This window comes from Gnatocerus cornutus, chromosome 5 (genome assembly GCF_029298725.1).
Source record: "Gnatocerus cornutus isolate USDA-ARS CGAHR chromosome 5, icGnaCorn1.1, whole genome shotgun sequence".
In the NCBI taxonomy this organism is placed as follows: Eukaryota; Metazoa; Arthropoda; class Insecta; order Coleoptera; family Tenebrionidae; genus Gnatocerus; species Gnatocerus cornutus.
Genome location: NC_142237.1, coordinates 11655503 through 11681352, shown reverse-complemented (window position 1 = coordinate 11681352; position 25850 = coordinate 11655503). Strand labels below are relative to the sequence as shown.

Below are 25850 nucleotides of genomic sequence, written 5' to 3'. Positions count from 1 at the left end.
CCAGAATTAAAATTTTTATTAAAATCCGCTTAAAAATAACAATGATACTGAGGTCGAAAATTATACATGAGCCACCTGGTATATACTGATGGTCTGTCAAATCGTCATTCTGTTGAGTTATTGATTTACAAATTGGAGAACTATTCTATGCAGAAAACGAACCACCACCGACAATACAATATAACAGATTTTTAATTTCTGGAATCTCATTCTTCATTTACTTCCTGTCATGATACTGGAGATAGAATAAGCGAGACGTTCTATCTAGAACCGAACACAATATTCCAATACTCTCAAAAAGTTAATTTTCTTACACGCAAGACCATATCTCTGTTAACAGTGAAGATACCACCCCCAGTCATCTGCAGAGGTTTCTGAGCTTTCGCCAACCAAAAAAGCACAAACTTCATAATTTTCAAACTGGAAGTATTGTACCAATCAATTTCATAAATCTCCACGACCAGAGATTCACTCTGAAAAATCCAATTAAAAGAATTCTGGAGATACTCAGCTTGAAATAGAGTTACAGCAATGTTTATTGCATCCGCTGGGAAAACTCCCATCATCATAACGTAGTTTGTTAAAACTAAAATAAATCCGCTCCGAACTGTCTGAGTGAGAGTTGATGATCTGAAAGGCAAAATTAAATGTGACAATGGAAAATGAACGAATTTACTTGTTCAAGAGACTGAAGGTTGTAACACACGTTCCTCCAATAGTGAGGGCATAAATACCAATAAAATAAATCGAACAACACTTGTTAAGTTGATTGTGAACGCTAAAACTCAAAAAATTAACAGAAAGACCCACAATTATCTAACCTTACTGTAATAAAAATTTGTGGTATTCGGTACACACTACCAGTTTAGCCCAACAAAGGTGTTCACCGTCTTTCACAATTCGAATTGAACGGACCGCTTCACATAACAGCTCAAACTGAATTTTAAGCTCAGTACACATCATTAAGTAGTATCCATCGAAAGCACCAGACAGCAGGAAAAGCTCCACATAGAATATACTTTCCAGTGCGTAAATAACAGAATGAATAAACTCATTGCTTCCTGGAATCCAACAAGAGTTTGGTAAATCCATGTTTTCGATAAAAAGTGGGGCCGAAATTTGCAGAGTGATTGAGATGGTACTGGAATACCAAAAGAACTTCAAAAACGAAGCTGCGAACGACATTTTTGCGTGAAATTTGAGGTTATTTTTTGCACCGAAAGAGTCGTATTTCCAGAAGAAAGCTCGTTGTTTGTTGATATAATCGAAGCGGTTTTTGTGAAAGATAAGTACAGATTTTCGGGCTAGCAGCTGAAATCGAAACTGTTTTATTAGTGGTTAAAATTGAAGTGATTCAAGTGTCTACGTGTCCGAACAGAGAAAGGCCACTGAAGACTTCGGCGATTTCTCCAATGTTGTGGTAGTTGTAGCGGAGATTTATCAAAATCATTGCGTAGACTATTATTGTTATAGGATACAAAATGTAATGAGACATTGAGCTTATTAAAAAATTGCTGTCTTTTCTAAGACCAGTGACGTACTGGGCTTTCAGACACAATCGAAAATAGTCTTTGTCACGACTAGACGCCATACTCAAGACTGAGTTAAAATATTTCTTGAAAGGCAGCAGAAGTAATTATGATTGTCAGTTTTACTTATTAATTACGGCATTAAAGAAACTGTTACTTATTCTTTTGTAAATTTTTATGATTAGAAATTCCTTTTATTGTGCATTGACGATAAGAGAAGACAAACGGTAATTACAAACTACGCCTTTTTAATTATTTACCTATTAATAATATCGAATTTAAAAGCGACTTTTGTAGAATCATAGAAAATTTACTGGTAAAAGGGTATTTTTACACTTTCTAGGTAAGTCTGTAATTATTAGAGGAGTTGCTCATAACATTACGACCACTCAAGATGACCATGCAACAGTTAGTTATACGTCACAGAAAGTGCAAGTGATATTGATTCGAACTATGCAATTGCACCAAATACTGCTGGTGGAAAAGTTTTGAAAATGTCTAGATGAACCTAAGGAGAATCTTTAAGGAAGCAATCCAAGTAAAATGGGCGATGAAATTTATGGAGGTTTTTACTTCCAAAGCGTTCTTTAATTGCTCCAAAGGACATCTATGACTCAAGACTGACGGTAGTCATAGATAGAGTATCTAAAAATATCGATATCAATAATTTTTCGTTATTGATAAAATAATTATTTCGTAAAACAGAATATAATTCCAATTGATTAACTTCTAATACAATAAAAACTACCAAACTTTTTGTATTAGGAATAAATTACACTCAATTCTCTTTGAAGATTAGTGTTTCTCCAACAAAACATTTGTTCTCTTATCAGTTATCATGAAGTTTCTTGTAGGCAAAAAATGTATGCAAAATCTTTTGAAATTTCTCTCAGTTTCAAACCCCTCTCATAATGATCTCCTGAAAATGGCTTACCCCCATCCTGGGATATAAAATGTATCAATTAAAACCGCTGAAGATATTAATCAAATTTCTTCCGTCCGTTTACGTCCTCGTTATATTAATCCATGTACTTTTCTTTCTCATCCAACCCGCAAATTTTGAATTTATTAAGTACGGATCCAACTTTCTGCAAATGATCTGGGTAAGAAATCAAACCTTAAAATGCCAATTCATATTTTTATCAACAGGCTGCGTGTTGTATGTCAGTAATAGTATTCTACATAGGAAATTTTTAACTTTATGGAATTTTGGTCGTTAGACTGTATCGATACAGAAACAAGATTAAAGATTACAAAAGAAACCAGAATTCTTCACGTTTGTGTTATTGTTTACACAGCTATGGGTGTCGCTTGGGCGGTTTTCGCCATTTATCCAATTAAAAATGAAGCAGAGATTAACTTGACCGTTTTTTTTATAGAGAAGTGTTGTCCGAACTACTACTTTTTAATAGTGCAACAAGTTAAATTTCAGATGTACATGCACCAAAGTCTTATAAAGAGAATATCCGAAGAATTTAATGAAGCTGACGACGATTTAGTTTATAATAAATTGTATCAACAAACAATTCAGTTTAGACTTAAATTTTTGTCGAAAATACATTCTGAGTTTTTGGGGTGACTTTAAAAAAACTTTGGAAAAATTTATAAGTTTCGTTTTTTGTTCTAGGTTACGAAGTCATGCTTTAAAGATAATATATAATTATACAGTAATTTATAGCGTTGGGGGATTTGGAGTAGGTTTAGCTATTGCTCTTTCTTTATTACAGGTGAAAATTGCATTGGAAGAATAACTTTGAAACAAATTGTTTTAGGTCTTTGAAGAATCTTCGTTGTTTCAAATTTGGCGCGCTGTTCTTTTTACAAATTGCTCGGCGATACTTTTTTTTAATCTGATATGATCAGCCCAGTCTTTAGAAAATGAGGTAAAAATAAAAGTCAGATTTTTGTTACTTTTGTAGCAGAAAAGAAGAAACATGTAATTCTTGTATAATTCTTTTATTTTAGTCTGAAAATATATTTATTTTATTTACTCAAACAAACTGGAATGCTTGGAATCCTAAGAACAGACAAATTCTGCTGGTTATTTTAAATAATAGTGTTCAAACTATGAAGATACAGTTTTCTGAAAAGATTGCCGTCAACAATAAATTGGGAATGATGGTAAGTATTTGTATTTAAAAATGGCATTAACCAAATTACTATTTTTAGATCTGTAGAGCTGTTTATTCTGCTCGATTTATGTTAATTTAGTTCACTAGTTATCTGACTGAAATAAGTTACTTTTAGGAACAGTTTTTCTAAAATTTTTGAGTGCAATATTTACATTTTTTATTCTACAATTCTATGTAATAATAAGATGCTCAGAACTTTGACTTTTTTAATGGTTTTTTACGTCTTAGATTAACATATCGTACATAATACCTATTTTAGTCTAAATAGCTGTTTGGAAAATTAATAAAACGAACGTGACTTATTTGATGATTGTTTCTACATTAAATATTGTAAACTATCATTACCAGCTAATAAAAAAATACATATGTGTGTATTATGCACTAATTTTTGCAACTTCTTTCAAGTTAAGTCTCTTGAAACTGGCTCATTAGTCTGAATTAATAATGTTCGAAATAGCGATTATATTTTATATTTTAACAGTAGATTAAAATTCAGATTGTCAATTTTGATTGCAAAATTTTTGTTTTTAGATCTGTAGAGCTGTTTATTATATGTTTTCGTCAATGTGCATGTAGCATAAATATTAAATAACTCCTAGTAAATTAATGAAAAATTAATAAACTTGTGCTTGAAGGTTGAATTAATTTGTATTGAATACCCATTTCTTTTATTTTTAGTCATTACAAGACTGGGATTTTTTTATACAACAGAAACTAAAAAACTCGATCATTAGGACTATTCTAGGGCATATCGACGTTTGTAACACCCGTCATGAAACTCGCTGTGTCAAAAAATTTCGTCCGGAAAGTTTTTTCAGTGTCTAACCAAACACAAAATGACCTTTTAAAAACGGCTTATATTTTGGGGCATCAAATATACCAAAACAGATCTGTAAAGATTTTACTGGTTTTTCTAATGTGGTTTTATGGGCTCGCTTTGTTTATTCATATTTATCTCTTTATTAAGCAACCCGCTGATTTTAAATTTACCAAGTACGGATCTTTTTTCCTACAAACGTTTTGGGTAAGAACACAACATTCTGACTCGTGATGTTAATTTTTTTCTAGATATTTCTCTGTTTGACTCGTTTGGTCTACAAAAAGAATTTGTTAGATGATTTATTAAAAAATTTAATGGAGTATTGGTCGCTTGATTCTACTGATGAAGAAACAAGAATGAAGATCATAAAAGACGCAAAAGTTATTCATGGCGGTATTATACTTTGCAATCTTCTGGCTGTTTTTGAAGGGGTTTTGTTCTGTTTTCCGTCGACGAACGAAACAGAACGTGTTTTACTCGTTTTTCTTATACATAAGTGGTTTTCAAAGTATTACTTCTTACCTATATTCTTATTTAAGTTGACATTTATGGCAACTATATTTCCAATGTTGGTTCCTAGCCATGATACCATATATAGCCTACAACAAGGAAAATTTCAAATGCTCATGTTTCAGAGCCTTGTCAAGGAAATATCTTCCGGTTTCAGCCAGACAGACAAATATCTGATTTCAAATCAACACTACCAGAAGATTATTGAGTGTAGACTTAAATTTCTGACCAACAGACATGCTGCCATGTTGGGGTAACTTCGCGTATTTTTTTAACTTTAGAGGTGTAATTATGCAAATTTTTGGTTACAGGGCAGTAAGTAAATGTTTAGAAATTGTTAATAATATGATTGTGGTGTTTGCTCTCGGTGGATTTGCAGTAGGTTTGTCAGTTTTGCTTGCTCTCTTTCAGGTGGGTTCAAATTATTGTTGCATTTATTTACACTGTTGTTCTTAGATTCCTGAAGAATCTTCAAAAATTCAAATTTTTCGTACAATTATATACGCAATTGTCACTCTTACTATGTTTGTTGGTTTAATATTATCAGGACAATCTACAGAAAATGAGGTAAAATGGCAAACAACTGAATTTTTGGGTAAAATTATGTTTTAGTTAGAAAATATATTTACATTTTTTACTCAGACAAACTGGTATACTTGGAATACTAGAAATAGACATATTTTTTTGGTCATGTTGAGTAATAGTGTCCAAACTAAACAAATAAAGTTTTCGGATAATATTGCAATAAACAATCAACTGGGAATGGCGGTAAGAAAAATATTCATAGCTCGTGTGTACTACTATGTAATTGGTCATGGAATTTTGGACAATGTCAAATGTGAATTAACCTTTATGTTCCCCAAGATAAGCCAACACAAAAGTTTTTAAAAATTTTGTCCAAAATTTCTTAATAATTCTTCATAATTCTTTGGTATTTTTAGATATGCAGAGCTGTTTATTCAGTCTTTTCAGTTTACGTTAATGTTAGTTAATTGCAGCGGGAAATAGTTGTAGTTCGACTAGTAACGAGCGAATTTGCTAAAATATGCATGTAAAATAAACATGCACAAATATTATGAAATATGCACATTTTTAAAAGATCTAATTATTGCTAAGGATGTTGGGTCGTATGTGTCTAGAATCTCAAGCAAGCCTACAAATAAAAAATAAATAAATACACAAAATATATGTAAATTTAGTTTTATTTTTTTTTCTTATTATTTTATTTACAGTCAGAGGAGGCACAGAAAAGTTAATAACAAACATATAGTCACAAATATAAAATTTTATGTCATTGAATTTGCCACATAGTGCATGGAACCATTTCAAATTTGTAGTCCAATTTTTTGCAGTGTCAGTTTTGCCAGTCTCTATTTTTTAGTTTAAAAATTGATACACCAAAAATATAAATTTCTAAAATTTGAGTCTGTTGTCTTGAGAATTTTGAAATTTGGTACATTTAATAAATGAGTCAAGGGTATCAACTTCCTCAAATTTCATTGTTGCAGCGCTAACACAACCAAAGATACAAATTTTTAAATCGAATTTTGTAATTTTTAGATTTGTTCAAAAAATGAAAATTTCTAAAATCTGCTTCTTTTGCTTCAAAATTGTTATTTGATTCAGTTAATAAATGAGTTCAAAGTATTTAACTTTCCAAATTTCATCGCTGTTGCACTAACACAGCCAAAGATACAAATTTTTAAATTAAAACCACGAAGAATTTTCTGCCGAGTTTCAGTGCCTGTTGATTCTTTGCAATTATCTGGAGCCTAATCTGCAGTGTGGTTGACGAAGCCAATCGACTTCAGTCAATTAAAGCGCATCTATCATTTATTCACAGATTTATTTAATTAATTGAACATTTTCATTCAAGTTTCACTTTTTGTCCGCTTCATTAAGCTGAATAGTCAAAATATAATAAGTCGCGACGTTTGTTATCAAACTACTGATAATTGTCTGGTTGACAGTGAAATATCCAGTGGCACCAAAATCTCTCAAGAAATGCTTAGCACAGTAGCTGAGTCGCCAAATCTCGGCATCACCAAATTTTTCTTGAATTTGAAAGCACAAATCGACAAACTTTTTAGCTTCTTCAGTTGCTGATTGGTGTGAAAAAGCAACAACTAAGAAATTCATCTACAAACCAAAATTAGACAGTTTAAAACTAAGAGTACCACTTACTATTGCAATCATCAAAAGCATAATTCCAGTTGACATCATTTCTATTGAATAATCCACTTTCGGCACATAGACAAATATACCGTACAAACTTGTGACGATTTGTAACCCACAATAGAAAGTTATAATTAAAATGTTGTAACCAAAAATTTTGTTATACATTTCCACCGTTTCGGTCAAGATTCGATGAAGATGAATCAGTTTTTTCATGTCTACAATAACGCCTTGGAGTTTTGAGCCCCCACTAACTTCTATAATTTTTTTGTTTAAATCCCGATATCTCATTTTTATGGCGTCCACCAGAGTCATCATTAAAGTAATTATTAAAAATGTGTAGTACATTTCGAACGGAGCACCAATAAAAAACAATTGAATGAAAGATTGATGCGTCTCTCTCGCCAAAACGAAGTTTATGTAGCAAACAAGAAGAAAAAAAGTCGTGTGCTTGAAAAAGAGGCTAAAGTAAAATCTCTTGAACAACTTATTTTCTCTCAATCCGACATGTTTGAATTTCCAATCGACATACTGTAAGTTGGAAAACAAAGTCGTCCAGGTCTTTTGGTAAAAATTTGTAATGAATATGGTCACAAAGAAAATCGAAAGTCTTGCCATTATACTAAAACCAAAAATTATGTTTTGCACTATAAAATTGTCACCAAAAGGGTTTCTTAGAGTCGAAAGGCGGGTCAACATTATCATCGAACACACGTTTAGTGCTATCAAAACGAATCCATAAACTTTGGAGCAAGCAGTGTTAGTTACTCTTTTTTTGTCGAAATCGTACCATGGCGTGATGAGAAAAAGACTCAGAAACCTGCAGAATGGTTGCAAAAAATTTATGTCTTTCACGGATAAGGCGAAGCTCATGTTGTGGAGCTCTCTTCTTGTGTGTTAATACAACCAATTTATGTAATTACGTGTACCTATTGACTTGTGCTGATCATATCATTTATTTATTGTATCCAATAATGGTGGATGCGCCGGGCTATGCTTTTTGTATGGTAATACAAAATACACCGTTCCAACTAACTACATAACAATAAAGTTTTTTTAATAAATAAAATAACGTTGAACAACACTTCGACAACATCAACTATAAATAAACAGAATGGAAAAAAAAATTGTTTTGTTCGTTCCTTCCAAAAATAAAAATTTCTAAAATCTGGGTCTTCTGTTCTATAATTTTGTAACTTGGTACGGTTAATATATGAGTTAATATGGCTCTAACACAACAAAATATACAAATTTTTATTTTTAATTTTAAAATTTTTTTTATACTGATAGCTCAAAACAGAATTTTCAATTACAATATTATTTCACAACATGTATTTTAAATAGACGGCAGTCTTGGAACTAGGAAGATTACAAAGAATGTAAAGGATGTTAAATCCTAAAATGTCTGAAAGAACAAAAGTTAACGATTAAGCAAAATTAACATAAAGTGACACAGCGGAATAAGCAGATCTGCAGATTTGAAAACACAATTGATAAATACAAAATTATGAACAGTTTGTCAATATTTCTTACCGCCATTCCAAGTCTGTTGTTTACAGCAATATTTTCGGTAAACTGAATTTTTTCACTTCGACCAGAATTACTCAAAATTACTACAAATGTAAGTCGATTTTTTGGAGTCCACGTATAACATTTTACTTGGGTAAAGAGTATAAATACGTTTTCAAACTACAATATTTGCATCAATGCAAAGATTAAAAATCCGAGATTTTACCTCATTTTCTATATCCTGTCCTGACCACATTAAACTCACAAAAATTATAAATGAAATGATTGTAAACAATATCGATCGCCAAATTTCAACTGCCTCGGACACCTAATAACATTTAAATGCATCAATGAGGTGCAAAATTTTAGTTCTCACCTGGAAGAAGGCTAGAGCATCGGATAAACCTATCGCAAATCCACAAATGCTGTATACCACTATGAAATTACTTATTATTTTTAATATACAGGATGTCCGAAATGTAGCGCACCATTGTGAAACTGTATCATTAGACAATGCCATAGATCACCGGAAAAACGTAAAAAAAATCCATGTTTTCAATTTTTCGAGATATGATGGATTGAAGACGCAAAGTTTGATGTGAAAATTAACGATTTCTGTGCAATAATTTTATGTTCAAATGAATTTGTTACTTAAAGGCCATTTTGCGCAAAGGAATGGTGCAAAGAAAATCGAAAAAATCTTAAAAGAAATGCCTCAAAACTGCTAACAACGTTTTTGAATCAACAATGTCGATCAATATGGCATCGTTCACGCGAAACTATAGTTACATTACTCGTTAGTGAGCCGACCTGACTAACGCCAACAATACAACAGAAACGTTACTGTGGCTTGAATACTAGAAATTTAAATTCTGGAGGGTACAGTTTTGCAATGTTGCCATTTTCGTAATTTTTTTTTGGTTCTTCTGCGAAAACAGAGAATCTGGAATTTTTTTAACATGCCAAATTTCAGTGCAGGTGGATTCTTTACAATTCACAGGAACCTGATCTGCAGTGTGTTCAGTTAAATGGGAGTCAAACGACCTCACCCAATTAATGCGCATCCACCATTTATTCACAGATTTATATAATTAATTGAACATTTTTATTCAAGTTTCACTTCTTGTCTGCTTCATTAAGCTGAATAGTCAAAATGTAATAAGTCGCGACGTTGGTTATCAAACTACTGATAATTGTCTGGTTGACAGTGAAGTACCCAATGGCACCAAAATCCCTCAAGAAATGCTTAGCCCAGTAGCTGAGTCCCAAATCTCGGCATCACCAAATTTTTCTTGAATTTGAAAGCACAAATCGACAAACTTTTTAGCTTCTTCAATTGCTGATTGGTGTGAAAAAGCAACAACTAAGAAGTTTATCTACAAACCAAAATTAGACAGTTCAGAACCAATGGTACCACTTACTATTGCAGTCAGCAAAAGCATAATTCCAGTTGACATCATTTCTATTGAATAATCCACTTTCGGCACATAGACAAATAGACCGTACAAACTAGTGACGATTTGTAACCCACAATAGAAAGTTCTAATTAAAATGTTGTAACCAAAAATTTTGTTATACATTTCCACCGTTTCGGTCAAAATTCGATGAAGATGAACCAATTTTTTCATGTCTGCAATAACGCCTTGGAGTTTTGAGCTCCCACAATCTTCTATAATTTTTTTGTTTAAATCCCGATATCTCATTTTTATGGCGTCCACCAGAGTCATCATTAAAGTAATTATTAAGAATGTGTAGTACATCTCGAATGGAGCACCAGTAAAAAACAATTGAACGAAAGACTGATGCATTTGACTTGCCAAAACGAAGTTTATGTAGCAAACAAGAAGAAGAAAAGTCGTGTGCTTAAAAAGGAGGCCAAAGTAAAATCTCTTGAACAAGTTTTTTCTCTCAATCCAACATGTTTGAATTTCCAATCAACATACTGTAAGTTGGAAAACAAAGTCGTCCAGGTCTTATGGTAAAAATTTGTGGTAATTATGGTCACAATGAATATCGAAGTTCTGGCCATCATACTAAAACCAAAAATAATCTTTTGCACGATAAGACTGTCACCTAAAGTGTTTCTCAGGAACGAATAACGAGTCAAGATTACTATCGAACACACGTTTAGTGCTATTAAAACAAATCCATAAACTCTGGAGCAAGCAGTTTTGGTCACTCTTTTTTTGTCGAAATCGTACCATGGAGTGATGAGAAAAAGACTTAGAAACCTGCAGAATGGTTGCAAAAAATGTATGTCTTTCACAGATAAGGCAAAGCTCATGTTGACGAGCTTTCTTTTTGTGTATTAATACAACCAATTTATGTAATTACGTGTATACCTATTGACTTGTGCTGATCATATCTACATATTTATTGTATTCAATAATGGTGGATGCGCCGGGCTATGCTTTTTGTATCGTAATACAAATTACACCATTCCAACCAACTACATAACAATTAAGTTTTTTTAATAAATAGAATGACGTTGAACAATTCGAAAACATCAACCATAAGTAAAAAGAATGGGAAGTAAATTTTGTAGTTTTGTTGGTTCCGTCCAAAAATAAATCTTCTGTTCTATAATTTTGTAATTTGGTACGGTTAATATATGAGTCAATATTAATAACCCCTTTAGATTTTATCTCTGTAGTACTAACACAAACAAAGATAGGTACAAATTTTTAAATAGAACTTTGAACCTTTTATGTTCGTTGAAAAAATAAAAATTTCTAAGATTTGCGTTTTTAGCTCTAAAAATTTGTATTTTAGAAAAATTATTAACTGAGATAAAAATAGCAACTTCTCCAAATTTCATGGCTGTAGCCCTAACACAACTAAAGATACAAAATTTTAAATAGAATTTTAAAACTTTTGGGTTCGTTTGAAAAATATTTTTTTTTTAAATTTGAATCGTTTGCTCCAAAATTTTGCAATTTGTTACAATCAATAAATGAGTTAAAAGTAGCAACCACTACAAATTTTATCGCTGTAGCACTAACACAACCAAAGACACACATTTTGGTCCGTTCAAAAAATACAAATTTTTAAAATCTTAGTTTGTTGCCTTAAAAGTTTGAAATTTAATACAGCTAATAAATGAGTCAAAGATAACAACCTCCCAAAATTTCATCGCTGTGTACCACTACTAAAGATACACATTTTTTTCTTGAATTTTGAAAGTTTGAATGTAGGAAACGTCAAAAGTTAACGATTAAGCAAAATTAACATAAAGTGACACAGCGGAATAGACAGATCTGCAGATCTGAAAACACAATTAGTTCAAAATTATGAACAGTTTGTCAATATTCCTTACCGCCATTCCAAGTCTGTTGTTTACAGCAATATTTTCGGTAAACTGAATTTTCTTACTTCGAACAAAATTACTTAAAATTACTACAAATATAAGTCGATTTTTGTACCATTTTGCCCGGGTAAAGTGTGTAAATCCGTTTTCAAACTACAATATTTGCATTAATGCAAAGATTAAAAATCAGAGATTTTACCTCATTTTCTAGATCCTGCCCTGACCATATTAAACCGACAAAAATAATAAATAAAATGATTGTAAACATTATCGATCGCCAAATTTGAACTGCCTCGGACACCTAATAACATTTAAATACATCAATGAGGTACAAAATTTTAGTCACCTGGAAGAAGGCAAGAGCATCGGATAAACCTATCGCAAATCCACCAATGCTGTATACCACTATGAACTTACTCATTATTTTTAATATATTAGTCTTAACTCTGTAACAAAAACTTTAAAACCAAAGAGATCTGTACATATAAATCACCTCAATAATTGAGAATGTCTTTTAATTAGAAAAATGTGTCTGAATTTAACTGTTTCCTGATAACGCTTATTCCAAATCAGATCGTCTCTTTGAGGGTAACCGCTAGATATTTTCAGGATAAGACTCTCAAAATCACCAGACCCATACAGAGTACGGCCTTGATAGAATAGAGTTGAACTTAAATTTTTATCCAAAACATTTGCAGGAAGAAAAATCCGTACTTGATAAACAGAACTTCTTCGGGTTGAGTAATGAAGAAAAATACGTGGATAATTAAAATTGACACATAAAGCCACAGTAGAAAAGTCACAAGATTTTTCAACAGTTGATAAATTTTGTATTTCAAAATATAAGCCGTTAGCATAAGATCATTACGAGTCTGATTGGGTAAAGTGAGAAGTTTAAAAGTGTAACTAGGAAATTTTCTAGACCGAGAAATTTTATGATGGCGGGTCAACTGATTTTTCTACGGTAAAAGAAATGTTTCCTCTGATTTATCCACGTTTGGTAGTCATACACATCGATAGAGAATACGGACGATCATGTCTAGAAAGTTATCTGAACTTAAATTTCCTAATTTGATCAAATTAGAGGTCATTATCGTAGACGATGAGGACTCAAAGTCAATTTATTTTGTGTTATTACCACCATCAAGTTTTTGGAGGTACGAGATTACGGGTCCCAATTTTTTAAAATTTTTGTTTCAAATGTGTCAAAAAATAAAAATTTTTAAAACCTGCGTTTTTTGTTTTTCAGAACTTTGCAATTTAGTAGAGGCGATAAATTAGTTCAAAATATTAACCTCTCCAAATTTTATCGCTGTGGCAATAACGCAACAAAAGATACAAATTTTTAAATAGAACTATTAAACTTTTGTTTCTGTTGAAAAATCAAAAATTTTTAAAATCTGCGATATTTGCTCAACAGTGTTTTAATTTAATACAATTAATAAATATGTTAAAAATAGCAACCTTTCCAAATTTCATCGCTGTAGCACCAATACAACCAAAAATCCAAAGTTTTAAAAAGAATTTTTGAAAAATTTCAAATCTGCAATTTGCTCTAGAATTTTGTAATTTGGTACTGTTAATATATAATTTAAGAATAGACATCTCTCTAAATTTCATTGCCGTAGCAGCAACACAATCAAAGGTACAAATTTTTAAATCAAATTGTAAAAATTTTAGATTCGGCTCAAAAATAAAATTTTCTAAAATCCGCGTCTTTTGCATCAGAATTTTGCAATTTGGTACAGTTATTAAATAAATTAAAATTAGCAACCTTTCCAAATTTTATCGCTGTAGCACTTGCACAACCATAAAAAAATTTCTGTCAAGTTTCAGTGCCGGTGGATTCTTTAAAACGAATAGGAATCTAATCTGCAATGTGGTTCGGCAATGTAACCACCTTTTTTTATAACCATTTAGTTAAATAGGAGTCAAACAACCCCATTGAATTAAACCATTTATTCACAGATTTATAAAATAAATTGAACATTTTCATTCAAGTTTCACTTCTTGTCCGCCTCATCAAGCTGAATAGTCACAATGTAATAAGTCGCGACGTTCGTTATCAAACTCCCAATAATTGTCTGGTTGACAGTGAAGTACCCAGTGGCACCAAAATCCCTCAAGAAATGCTTAGCACAGTAGCTAAGTCGCCAAATCTCCGCATTACCAAATTTTTCTTGAATTTTGAAGCACAAATCGACAAACTTTTTCGCTTCTTCAGTTGCTGAATGGTGTGAAAAAGCAACAACTAAGAAGTTCATCTACAAACCAAAATTAGAGAGTTCAAAACCAGTGGTACTTACTATTGCAATCAGCAAAAGCATAATTCCAGTAAACTTAATTTCTATTGAATAATCTATTTTTGGGACATAGACAAATATACCATACAAACTTGTGACGATTTGTGTCCCACAATAGAAAGTTATGAGTAAAATGTTGTAACCAAAAATTTTGTTATACATTTCCACCGTTTCGGTCAAAATTTGATGAAGATGAACCAGTTTTTTCATGTCAGCAATAACACTTTGAAGTTTTGAGCTTACATAAACTTCTTTAATTTTTTTGTTTAAATGCCGATGTCTCATTTTTATGGCGTCCACCAGAGTCATCATTAAAGTAATTATTAAAAATGTGTAGTATATTTCAAACGCAGGGCTAGTAAAAAACATCTGAATGAAACACTGTTGCGATTGTCTTGCCCAAACAGAGTTCATGTAGCAAACAAGAAAAAAAAAAGTCGTGTGCTTGAAAAAGAGACCAAAATAAAATCTCTTGAACAAGTTTTTTTCTCTTAGTCCGACATGTTTGAATCTCCAGTCGACATACTGTAAGTTGGAAAACAAAGTCGTCCAGGTGTTATAGTAAAAATTAGTGATAATTATGGTCACGAAAAAAATCGTAGTTCTGGTCATCATACTAAAACCATAAAGAATTTTTTGCACGACAAGAGTGTCGCCAAAAATGTTTCTCGGGAACAAACGCCGGAGAAAGATGATCATGAGACACACTTTTAGTGCTATTAAAACTAATCCATAGACCTTAGAGCAAGCAGTTTTTTTTATTATTTTTTGGTCGAAATCATACCATGGAGCGATGAGAAAAACACTCAGAAACCTGCAGAATGGTTGCAAAAAATTTATGTCTTTCACAGATAAGGCAAAGTTCATGCTGACAAGCTATCTTCTACAATGTTAATACAACCAATTTATGTAATTACGTGTACCTATTGACTTGTGCTGATCATATTTATATATGTATTTATTGTATCCAATAATGGTGGATGTGTCGGGCTATGCTTTTTGTATCGTAACACAAATTAGACCATTTCAACCAACTACATAACAATTTTTTTTTAATAAATGGAATGACGTTGAACAATTGGATAACATCAACCATAATTTTTTTAATCGAAGCACATACTTTGTTACGTAATATTGAGTAGTACAAACAAATAATCAGGGATATTAAATGACAACAAATTTTAACAATACTCTGTAATTCTGACAATATCCTCAATGTCATTAGACTCAAGAAATTTTTTTGGAACGTGTACGAAAGGTAAACAAACCTTTTCGCTATTTTAACCGTGGAATCGATAGGTAGAACAATTCGCAAAAAATTTCAGAAAAAAAGACAATTCTGAATTGGATGAGTTGTGACGTAATCTTAGGCCTAGCGCGCGTTTTGAGTACCAGCTCGACCAACCCTGACGGGAGGCGGGGGTTCAAGAAACAGAAACCGGAAGGGCACTACGGGTTTTCGGTACCAAAACGCAGCGCCACTAGGCTCGAAACCAAAACCCGAAAACTTACCTTGTTAGTGTATAGGGGGTTGAGAGGAGGGACGACAGTAATGCCAGAATGACAACAAAAATCTATATAATATCGGTCGAAGTTAAAATGACAAAAAAACAAATATGAATGGTTACAGCAATTAACAGGATAATCTAAAAGAACGATTAATTATCAAAAAAAAAAAGGAGAAAATATTCAAATCTCCGAAGTTCGCTCGGTTAGCGCTACGCGACCAATTCCGCTCTTTGATTGCTCGGCGCAATCACCTACTGTCAAAGCGCACTTCGGGAAAATCGCAGCTGCAAATTTCGGCCTCCGCTCAAAATCATATTGTTGTGCCATAGACAAAACCAAAGATAAAAATCCACCATTTATTCACTGATTTGTTAAATAAATTAAACATTTTTATTCAAGTTTCACTTGTCCGCCTCATTAAGCTGAATAGTCACAATGTAATAAGTCGCGACGTTTGTTATTAAACTACCGATAATTGTCTGGTTGACAGTGAAGTACCCAGTGGCACCAAAATCCCTCAAGAAATGCTTAGCACAGTAGCTGAGTCGCCAAATCTCGGCATCACCAAATTTTTCTTGAATTTTGAAGCACAAATCGACAAACTTTTTCGCTTCTTCGGTTGCTGATTGGTGTGAAAAAGCAACAACTAAGAAGTTTATCTACAAACCAAAATTAGACAGTTTAAAACCAGTGGTACTACCTACCATTGCAATTATTAAAAGCATAATTCCAGTAAACTTCATTTCTATTGAATAATCAATTTTCGACACATGGACAAATATACCGTACAAACTTGTGACGATTTGTATCCCACAATAAAAAGTTATAATTAAAATGTTGTAACCAAAAATTTTGTTATACATTTCTACCGTTTCGGTCAAAATTCGATGAACATGAACCAGTTTTTTCATGTCTGCAATAACCCCTTGAAGTTTTGAGCCCACACAAACTTCTATAATTTTTTTGTTTAAATGCCGATATCTCATTTTTATAGCGTCCACCAGAGTCATCATTAAAGTAATTATTAAAAACGTGTAGTACATCTCAAACGCAGCACCAGTGAAAAACATTTGAATGAAACACTGCTGCGATTGTCTCGCCCAAACAAAGTTCATGTAACAAACAAGAAGAAAAAAACTCGTGTGCTTGAAAAAGAGACCAAAATAAAACCTCTTGAACAAGTTTTTTTCTTTTAGTCCGACATGTTTGAATCTCCAGTCGACGTATTGTAAATTGGTAAACAAAGTCATCCAGGTCTTGTGGTAAAAATTTGTGATAATTATGGTTACGAAGAAAATCGTAGTTCTGGCTGTCATATTAAAACCATAGAGAATTTTTTGCACGATAAGAGTGTCGCCAAAAATGCTCATTAGAAATGAACGGCGGGTCAAGATTATCAGCGAACACACTTTTAGTGTTATTAAAACGAATCCATAAACTTTGGAGCAAGCAGTTTTTTCCACTCTTTTTTTGTCGAAATCGTACCATGGAGTGATGAGAAAAATACTCAGGAACCTGCAGAATGGTTGCAAAAAATTAATGTCTTTCACTGATAAAGCGTAGCTCATGTTGAGGAGCTTTCTTCTATTATGTTAATACAACCAATTTATATAATTTTGTGTATTGACTTTTGCCGATCAATATCTATGTGGTTATCGTCGATGCGCTCGGCTATTTTTTTTGTATCATAATATAAATTACACGAGTCCAATCAACTACATAACAATTAAATCTTATTTAATAAATAGAATGACGTTAAAAAATTGAACAACATCAACCATAAATAAAAAGAATGGAAAGAAAGTTTTGTTGGTTTCTTCAAAAAATGAAAATTTCAAAAATCTGCGTCTTTTGCTCTAAAATTTTGTAATGTAGTACATGTAATAAATAAATTATAGGTAGCAACCTCTTCAAATTTAATCGCTGTAACGCTAACACAACTAAAGATACAAACTTTTAAATCAAATTTTTAAACTTTTAAGTTTGTTCATAAAATAAAAATTTTTAACATTTGCGTCCTTTGCAGCAAAATTTTGTAATGTGATTTAAAGTTAATAAATGAATTCAAAGTATTTCCTTCTCCAAATTTCATCGCTGTAGCACTAACACAACTAAAGATACAAATTTTGAAATAGAATTTTCAAACTTTTGGATTCGGTAAAAAATAAAAATTTCTGAAATCTGCGTTTTTGCTTTAAAATTTTGTAATTTGGTACAGTGAGTAAATAAGTTAAAAGTAGCAACTCCTTTTATCGCTGTAGTGCAAACACAACCAAAGATACAAATTTTTAAATAGAAAACTGAAACTTTTGGGTTCGTTCAAAAAATAAAAATTTCTAAAATCTCCGTCTTTAGCTGTAAAATTTTGCAAATTGGTACAATTAATAATTGAGTTAAAAATAGTAATTTCTCAGAATTTCATCGCTGGAGCGCTAACACAACCAAAGATACAAATTTTTGAAATCGAATTTTGTACCTCTTGGATTCGTTCAAAAATTAAAAATTTCTAAAATCGGTGTCGTTTGTTGCAGAATTTTGCAATTTGGTACAATTAATCAATGAGTAAAAAGTAGCAACTTTTCAAAATTTTATTAAGATAACCAGAGATACAAATTTTTAAATAAAATTTAACGTAACGCTCCAAACTTTCGGGTTTGTTCAAAAAATGAAAATTTCTAAAATCTGCGTGTTTTGCTCTAAAATTTTGTAATTTGGTGCAGTTAATAAATAAGTTAAAAGTAGATGCCTTTAAAAATTTTATCGTTGTAGCACTATCAATAATACAAATTTTTAAATAGAATTTTGAAATTTTTGTGTTCGAATGAATAATAAATGTTAATAAATGAGCTAAAAGAAGCAATCCATAAAAAATTTATCGCATTAGCATTAACACAACCAAAGATACAAATTTTAAATCGAATTTTGTACCTTTTAGATTCGTTTCCAGAAGCTCCAGCTCCAGAATTTTGCAATTTGGTACAGTTTATAAACGTTTTAAAATATCAACACCGTCAAATTTCATCGCTGTAACACAAGATTTTTCAAGGTTCTAATTTGATAGATTTTTCATCCTAGATATAAACTGTTAGCATAATATCATTACGATTTTGATTGGATAAAGCGAGAAGTTTGAAAATGTAGCTAAACAATTTTCCAGACTGGAAAATTTTATGGTGGCGAGTCGACTGAGTTTTCTATGCTAAAAGCAATTTTTCCACTTATTTATCCACTTTTGGTAGTCTTCCAAATCGATGAACCATCATATCTAGAAAGTTAAATTTCCTCAATTGATCAAATTAGAGGTAACTTTTGCAGACGATGACGACCCAAAATTCCAACTCATTCTGTGCTATTACCATGAAGATTTCGGGCGCACGAGATTACGTGTTCCAATTTTTCAAAAATTTCATAGTCCCAAATGTTACCCGAAACGATATTTTACAATTGGCGTATATTTTGGGATATAAAATCTATCATAACAAACTTTTGCAAAATATCCTCAAGTTTCTTCTGTTTTTATATGTCATGATAATATTTGTACACATATTTTTTTTTACCACGAAGACCACAGAAATTACGTTTGTCAAGTACGGATCGTTTTTCCTTCAAATGCTTTGGGTAAGAAACCGGTGCTCTAAAGAGAAATTATAATTTTGTTGCTTATAAGGCCGTGCTCTGTATTTCTGGGTTGATTTACAAAATCAATTTAGTCGACAATGTCTTCTCCTATATAAACTTTTGGACATTAGACTCCATCGACAAGAAAACAAGAACGAAAATCTTCAAAGAAGCGAGATTTCTTGAAAATGGCGTTTTAATTTACACTATATTGGGTGTAATTTGGGTGGCATTATTTTGCTGTCCAACCCCAAATGATGCTGAAAATATTCTCCCCGTTTTACTTCTAAAAAAATGTTTTTCAGAACATCACTATTTTCCCACACTCTTGTTCAAATCAACGTTTGTTGTGACGATATTTCCAATGATTTATCCTGGATATGAGATCATATTCGTTTTGCAACAACTAAAATTTCAAATACACATGCTGGAGAGTCTTATCACGAAAATATCGACCGGTTTTGATCAAGAAAACGATCATTTGATTAGGAATGAACATTATCAAGAAACGATCAAATTTAGACTCAAATTTCTAATTGATAGACATGCTACTTATTTGGGGTAACTTTTTGATATTATAATAAGTGTCTTGTGTACATTTCTTGTTTTAGAACTGTGAGTCATGGATTAGAAGTAATGAACTATTTGATAGTCGTATATAGTCTTGGTGGAGTTGCAGTAGGATTGTCAGATGCTCTCGCCTTTTTCCAAGTGCGAATATAAACATGCGAAACTATCTACAATTAATTATTGTTAGCTTTCAGAAGAATCTTCTTCAATTCAGATCTTGCGAACAATAGTTTTCACAGTAGCTTCATTTCTTATATTCGCTAGTTTAATATCATCAGGACAGGCTTTAGAAAATGAGGTACTACAATTTTTTGAATAAAACGATCTAAACTAACTGAATTACATTTAAGTTTGAAAATATATTCACGCTTTTTACTCAAACAAAGTGGTATACTTGGAATTTTAGAAATAGACGTACTTTTTTGATTATTTTGAGTAATAGTGTTCATACTAAGAAAATACTTTTTACCGAAAATTTTGCAATTAACAACAGACAGGGAATGATGGTAAAGAATTCCAGTAAAGAATATTTAATTAATTGTGTTTTCAGATCTGCAGAGCTGTTTATTCGGCTGCCTCAGTCTATTTTAATTTTAGTTAGTCGCTTAAAACGGAAATGAAGAGTTAAAATATGAGCAACCGTTCAAATTTCTGGTGCACGGCTGTGGTTTTTCATTCATCTGGCAACAAAATTTTAATTTTTTAAATAATTTACAAATAAATAGTTGTTTTGTCAGCCAAGGACATTTTATTTTGTTTGCATCACAATTACATAAAGTAGTTTGAAATTTTGGCAACAAACTAAATAAACAAAAAAATTTAAGTACAATTCGAACTTTTGGGTTTAAACGAAAAATAAAAATTTTTAAAATCTGCGTCGATTGTTTCAGAATTCTCCAATTTGCTACAGTTAATAAACGAGAAAATGAGAAACAAAGAAAAATAAGATCTAAGCAAAAACCAGAAAATTTTTACTTATTTAGGTGGGTTTCTAGATATTGGTATATAATATTATACAGAGCGATTATTTTAATTTTAAATTAACATGAGATTATGTGACAAGTGCATAATATGTAGCTAACTATATCTAGGTATTGTAAAAAATTGTGTATTTAAATTAAAAACTTGCAACTACCATCAACTTGTTTAGAATTTGCAAGATTTTGGTCAAATTTCCATTTAAAATAATCTTATAATACATATTATATATTTAGGTAAATTGAGATGGCAGAATAGACAGCTCTACAGATCTGGAAGTACCAATTTAAAATCTACGTTTCATATTTAACATAAATACTTACCGACATTCCTAATCGGTTATTAATAGCAATATTTTTGCTAAACCGAACCTTTGGAGTTCGCACGCTATTATTCAAGATAATTAGAAGTATTCGTCTATTTCTAGGAGTCCATGTATACCAATTTGATTGGGAAAACAACTTGAATGCATTTCTAGTCTTGAATAATAATCTGTGACAACTGACAACAACTCATAGATCGTTAACTTTACCTCATTTTCCAAAGACTGTCCTGAGGCTATTAAAATAACGAATTGCATTACAGCACAATTTATATAAAGAATAAAACGCCAAATTTCTATTGACGAAGATTCTCCAGAAATCTAAAAATTATAATCAATTAAGGACTATACCAATCTTGACTCAAAGTAGAATTATTACCTGGAAAAAAGCAAAAGCAATAGACAATCCCACTGCAATTCCACCAATACTGTATACAACTATAAAGTTATTCATTATCTTTAATGTATTTCTTAAGGCTCTGTAACCAAAATTAGCTTCTAAAAAATCCAAAATTAACAAAGTAAAATCACCTCAAAAATGCAGAGTGTCTCTTTATCAGAAATTTGAGTCTACACTCAATAGTTTCCTGGTAGTGTTTATTCCAAATTAAATATTCGTCTCCTTGACTATAACCGGACGATATTTTCTTTACAAGATCTTCAAACAAGTAAATCTGAAATTTTGTTTGTTGGAAACCGAATATAATATCACAACAAGGAACCATCATGACAATTGGAGTCACTATAAATGTCAACTTGAACAGGTAAGTGGGTAAAAAGTAATTCTCAGGAAACCATCTCTGAAGAAGCAAAATTGGTAAATTATTCTTCGCTTCTGCTTTACATGGGTAAAAAAATAAAGCTACCCAACCAACACCCAAAGCACTGTAAAAAATTACATAGTTCTGAAGAATTGTTGCTTCATTTAATATTTTTCTTTTTATTTTCTTATCAATGTGGTCGAACGACCAAAATTCTATGAGATTTAAGATATCGTCTAGTAAGTTAGGTTGATAGGTCACTACAGCCAAGCAGAGCACGCCCTGGTTAAGAAAATGAACAAACAGAAGTGAATATTTTAATATTATGGATAAATACTTACCCAGAGTATTATCAGGAAAAAAGACCCGAATTTCGCAAAGTGAATTTCATTGGGTTGAGTAATGAAGAAAAATATGTGAATAAATAAAACCGACACGTAAAACCACAACAGAAACTTGATTAGCTTTTTTATAAATTTAATTTTATAGATTCTGGCTCCCAATATGTAAGGCAATTGTAAAAGATTGTTTTGGGTACTGTTGGCAGAAAAAATTGCCAAGAATTGCAAAAACCAATTTTGGTTGAGTTTATTATTACACGAAAGTTTCATACCAAAAAGTGCCTAATGTCTAGCATAAAAGAAAAAAGTAAACTGTGTGCTTCACCGACTTCACGACTATCATGACTTATTTAATAATATCAATAATAATTTATTAGGAGAATTATTACTCATTAGTTCATTAGAATTTATTAAGAAAATTGATATTTTATTTGTCATTTGTTTGTTTTATACAGGGTGTGTCGTAAGTCGCGGATAAACTTGACGAATTTTGAAAAAACCGGCCTTAAAAAAGCATAAAATCGTGGTTTTTGTTCTTATATCAGTTTCACTTCTTAAGATAGGAGCAGGTGAAACAAGCAGATAAATACCTTTTTATTAGGAAATTCAGTAAACTTTAAAGAAAGCTGTAACTATAATAATAAAGTTTTAAAGCATTTGCAACGAATGCAAGCAATTTTAATAATCAAATCGTCATTACTGTATTGAAAGTGTTAAATTTGAAAAAAAGGTTGTGTGTATGTACAACATGGCATCACCGTATAAACACATTTTTGTTAAAAACATATGAAACTACGGAAACTGCAAAATAAAATTGACTTTTGTTAGATTTTCATTTTCTTGTTCATTCACATGGTAGAATTTTTTGCAAACGAGTCTTTTAATGCACCTAGTGTTTGGGAAGTGCGATGGACATCATGAATCATTTATTAATTCGGAATTCAAAAATGCAAGTTACTAAGTAACAAGATTCATTAAAATCAACCTTTATAAGTACACAGGCAGTAACAGTGTTGCCAAATTAGCTCAGTAATACTTTTCAATATCTCGAGAAATATGGTATTTACAAAAAGAATTTTTTCAACAATACTTTATATTCAACTTTTCAAACATGGTGGTGGAGAGTTTATCCGCGACTTACGACACACCCTGTATACTAGCTAAATTTCTGTAAAATATCAAACTAATCCGAAAAATTTTGTTTGTCCCGGCGCATCCACCATTTTCAGCACCGTTTCCAAATTTCTGTACTGATGCAGTAAAACCACCACTGCGTATATTTTTGTTAACCATTGACAATTACAGGTAATTTTATGTTTCCAGGACAGAACAATCGCTTTCCACGTCAACGAGTTCTCATGATTACGCTAAACAAATTTTATCAACAAGCATCGCTATAATTCAATAGTTAGCATTATTTTCTTTAATTATAGTCGGATGGATTCAAGTAGGTCATTTGAACTTATACCTCCGCCATGAAGTTTGTTCATTTCAAAAATTTTAACATTAAAGTTTTACATTTCATTTCTATTTTTTTTTCGCCCGACAATCACGTCCGAAATGATCTTTTACGAACTACCTACGTCTGGGGATACAGCATCTATCATCTAAAACCCGTGAAATGGTTAATGATAGTTTTACAATGTTTCTACGTGATGGTGCTACTTATTCAATTTTTTTTCTTTTTGACAAAATCGGATGATATTAAGTTGATTAACTACGGGTCGTTCTTCCTGCAAATGATATGGGTAAGATGTCACGTCAAAATCTAACTTTACACTAAATTTCGCAGATTACGCTGTGTCTGTTTTTGATAATTCACAAAAACTATCTCGTAGATGATATTCTGAACGAAATCGAGTTTTATCCTTTGAAGTCCACCGACATGGAAACAAGATTAAAAATAATGAAGCAAGCTAGAACTACCAGTTACTGTATTTTTTTCTATACTTTTATGGGAGTTTGTTGGACGACTTGTCTGCTGATTCAAAACGAGTCTGAAAATATACTCCCACTTTTTATTCTAGAAAAATGGTTTTGTCAACACTCCTTTTTCCCAAAGTTGCTTTTTAAGCTAACATTCATTGTGACAATTTTTGCAATGATGATTCCTGGTCATGAGCTCATATTTACGACGTGTCAAACAAAATTTCAAATTCAGATGTTAAGGAGGATTGTAGACAAGATTCCGGAAGGTGCTAGCTCAAAAAATCAAAAAATTATTGAGGATATTCTCAAATTTATAATTAGACGACATTGCGATTTGCTTCGGTAAATACTGGTACTTTATAAATGACTCGGAAGTTTTTGTTTTATGTTTAGATTATCAAGTCATGCAGTAGAATTAATACAACCTCTCATCCCAATTTACGCTTTTGGTATATGTGCAGCATTTTTAGGAACGTGTTTAGCTTTTCTTCAAGTAAATTTTGTTTACCTTTTTTCCAATATATCTATTTACAACGTTTGTTACTAGATTACTGAAGAATCTTCATCAATACTACTGTTCCGAGCTATATTTTACACTTTTGGTGCAATTGTTATGTTCATGTCAGGAATGTCGTCAGGACAGTCCATTGAAAATGAGGTGATTCTAATATAAGTACCTACAATTGTACCTACAATATTGATTTCAGTTCGAAAATTTGTTTCTAGCGTTAATTCAAACCAACTGGTATTCATGGAACCAAAAAAATAAACAATTATTTTTAGGGATTTTAAGGGTTGGTGTGAAAAATGTTTCAATTCGGTTTTCTGAAAATATATCTGTCAATCATCAACTTGGATTGGCGGTAAGTGCTGGTAGTCACTAAAAAATTATTTGAGTTCTAATTTTGGTTTCTAGATGTGTAAAGCAGTTTATTCCGCTCTCTCAATTTACATAAATTTGTCTAGATAGTTAATTTTAAAGATAATTGATTAGGCGATCAATGCGTTGATACAAATTTATTCTCTAGTTGTAGGTACAAATTTTGCGCTTTTAAGCTTAAGTAATTTATGAAGCCAAAAGTGATTGGCGACTAGTTAATTGGCTTTCACTTTAATAATTTATTTCAAAATTATTGGCTTCGTATGTAAAGACCAAAAATGAAACTGGAGAATGAAAACAATTTAGTTCATATGTACATTTTTTTTTAATTAAAAGTTTTACAGTTATGGCATTTTTTATTTATTTTTCCAGTAGGGGATTTAGAAATTTACAAAAACTTTTGCATAATATGAGATATAATAACGTAAGTTTACTTTAAAAAATAACCGAGACATTGCTTTCGGAATTTTGGCATAGTTTTAGTCATGAATTTTTGCAAAAAACTCAAACTTTCGACTTCAGGAAAATCTAAGAACAATTTTTTATTTTAAAAATTGCGAGAAAAACAATGGCGCAAACGGTTTTTCAATATTTCTACTAGTTTCCGAGATATTAGGCATGGATTGTTTCAAACATTCAAAAATTTGGCGCTTTGGC

The 25850-nt window shown here is 31.6% G+C and overlaps 1 protein-coding gene across 1 annotated transcript; it reads right to left on the bottom strand.

Annotated features, from left to right (window-relative positions):
- LOC148174484 (odorant receptor 85a-like) lies at positions 1-1591 on the bottom strand. Its single transcript, XM_088036831.1, has 6 exons — positions 1367-1591; positions 827-1311; positions 677-778; positions 528-630; positions 315-473; positions 1-264 (listed from the first exon to the last, which is right to left on the bottom strand). The coding sequence occupies exons 1-6, from the start codon at positions 1589-1591 to the stop codon at positions 214-216; spliced, it is 1125 nt and encodes a 374-aa protein (XP_087892957.1). The 3' UTR covers positions 1-213.
- Between the last annotated feature and the right edge of the window lie 24259 nt (positions 1592-25850).

Bases quoted from the DNA above. Each gene is read 5' to 3' on its own strand.
- LOC148174484 (XM_088036831.1), bottom strand. From the start codon at position 1,591: ATGGCGTCTAGTCGTGACAAAGACTATTTTCGATTGTGTCTGAAAGCC. The intron at 1,312-1,366 runs GTAGACACTTGA...TTTCGATTTCAG, and splicing joins GCCTTTCTCTGTTCGGACAC to CTGCTAGCCCGAAAATCTGT. The intron at 631-676 runs GTAAATTCGTTC...TTTGCCTTTCAG, and splicing joins ACCTTCAGTCTCTTGAACAA to ATCATCAACTCTCACTCAGA.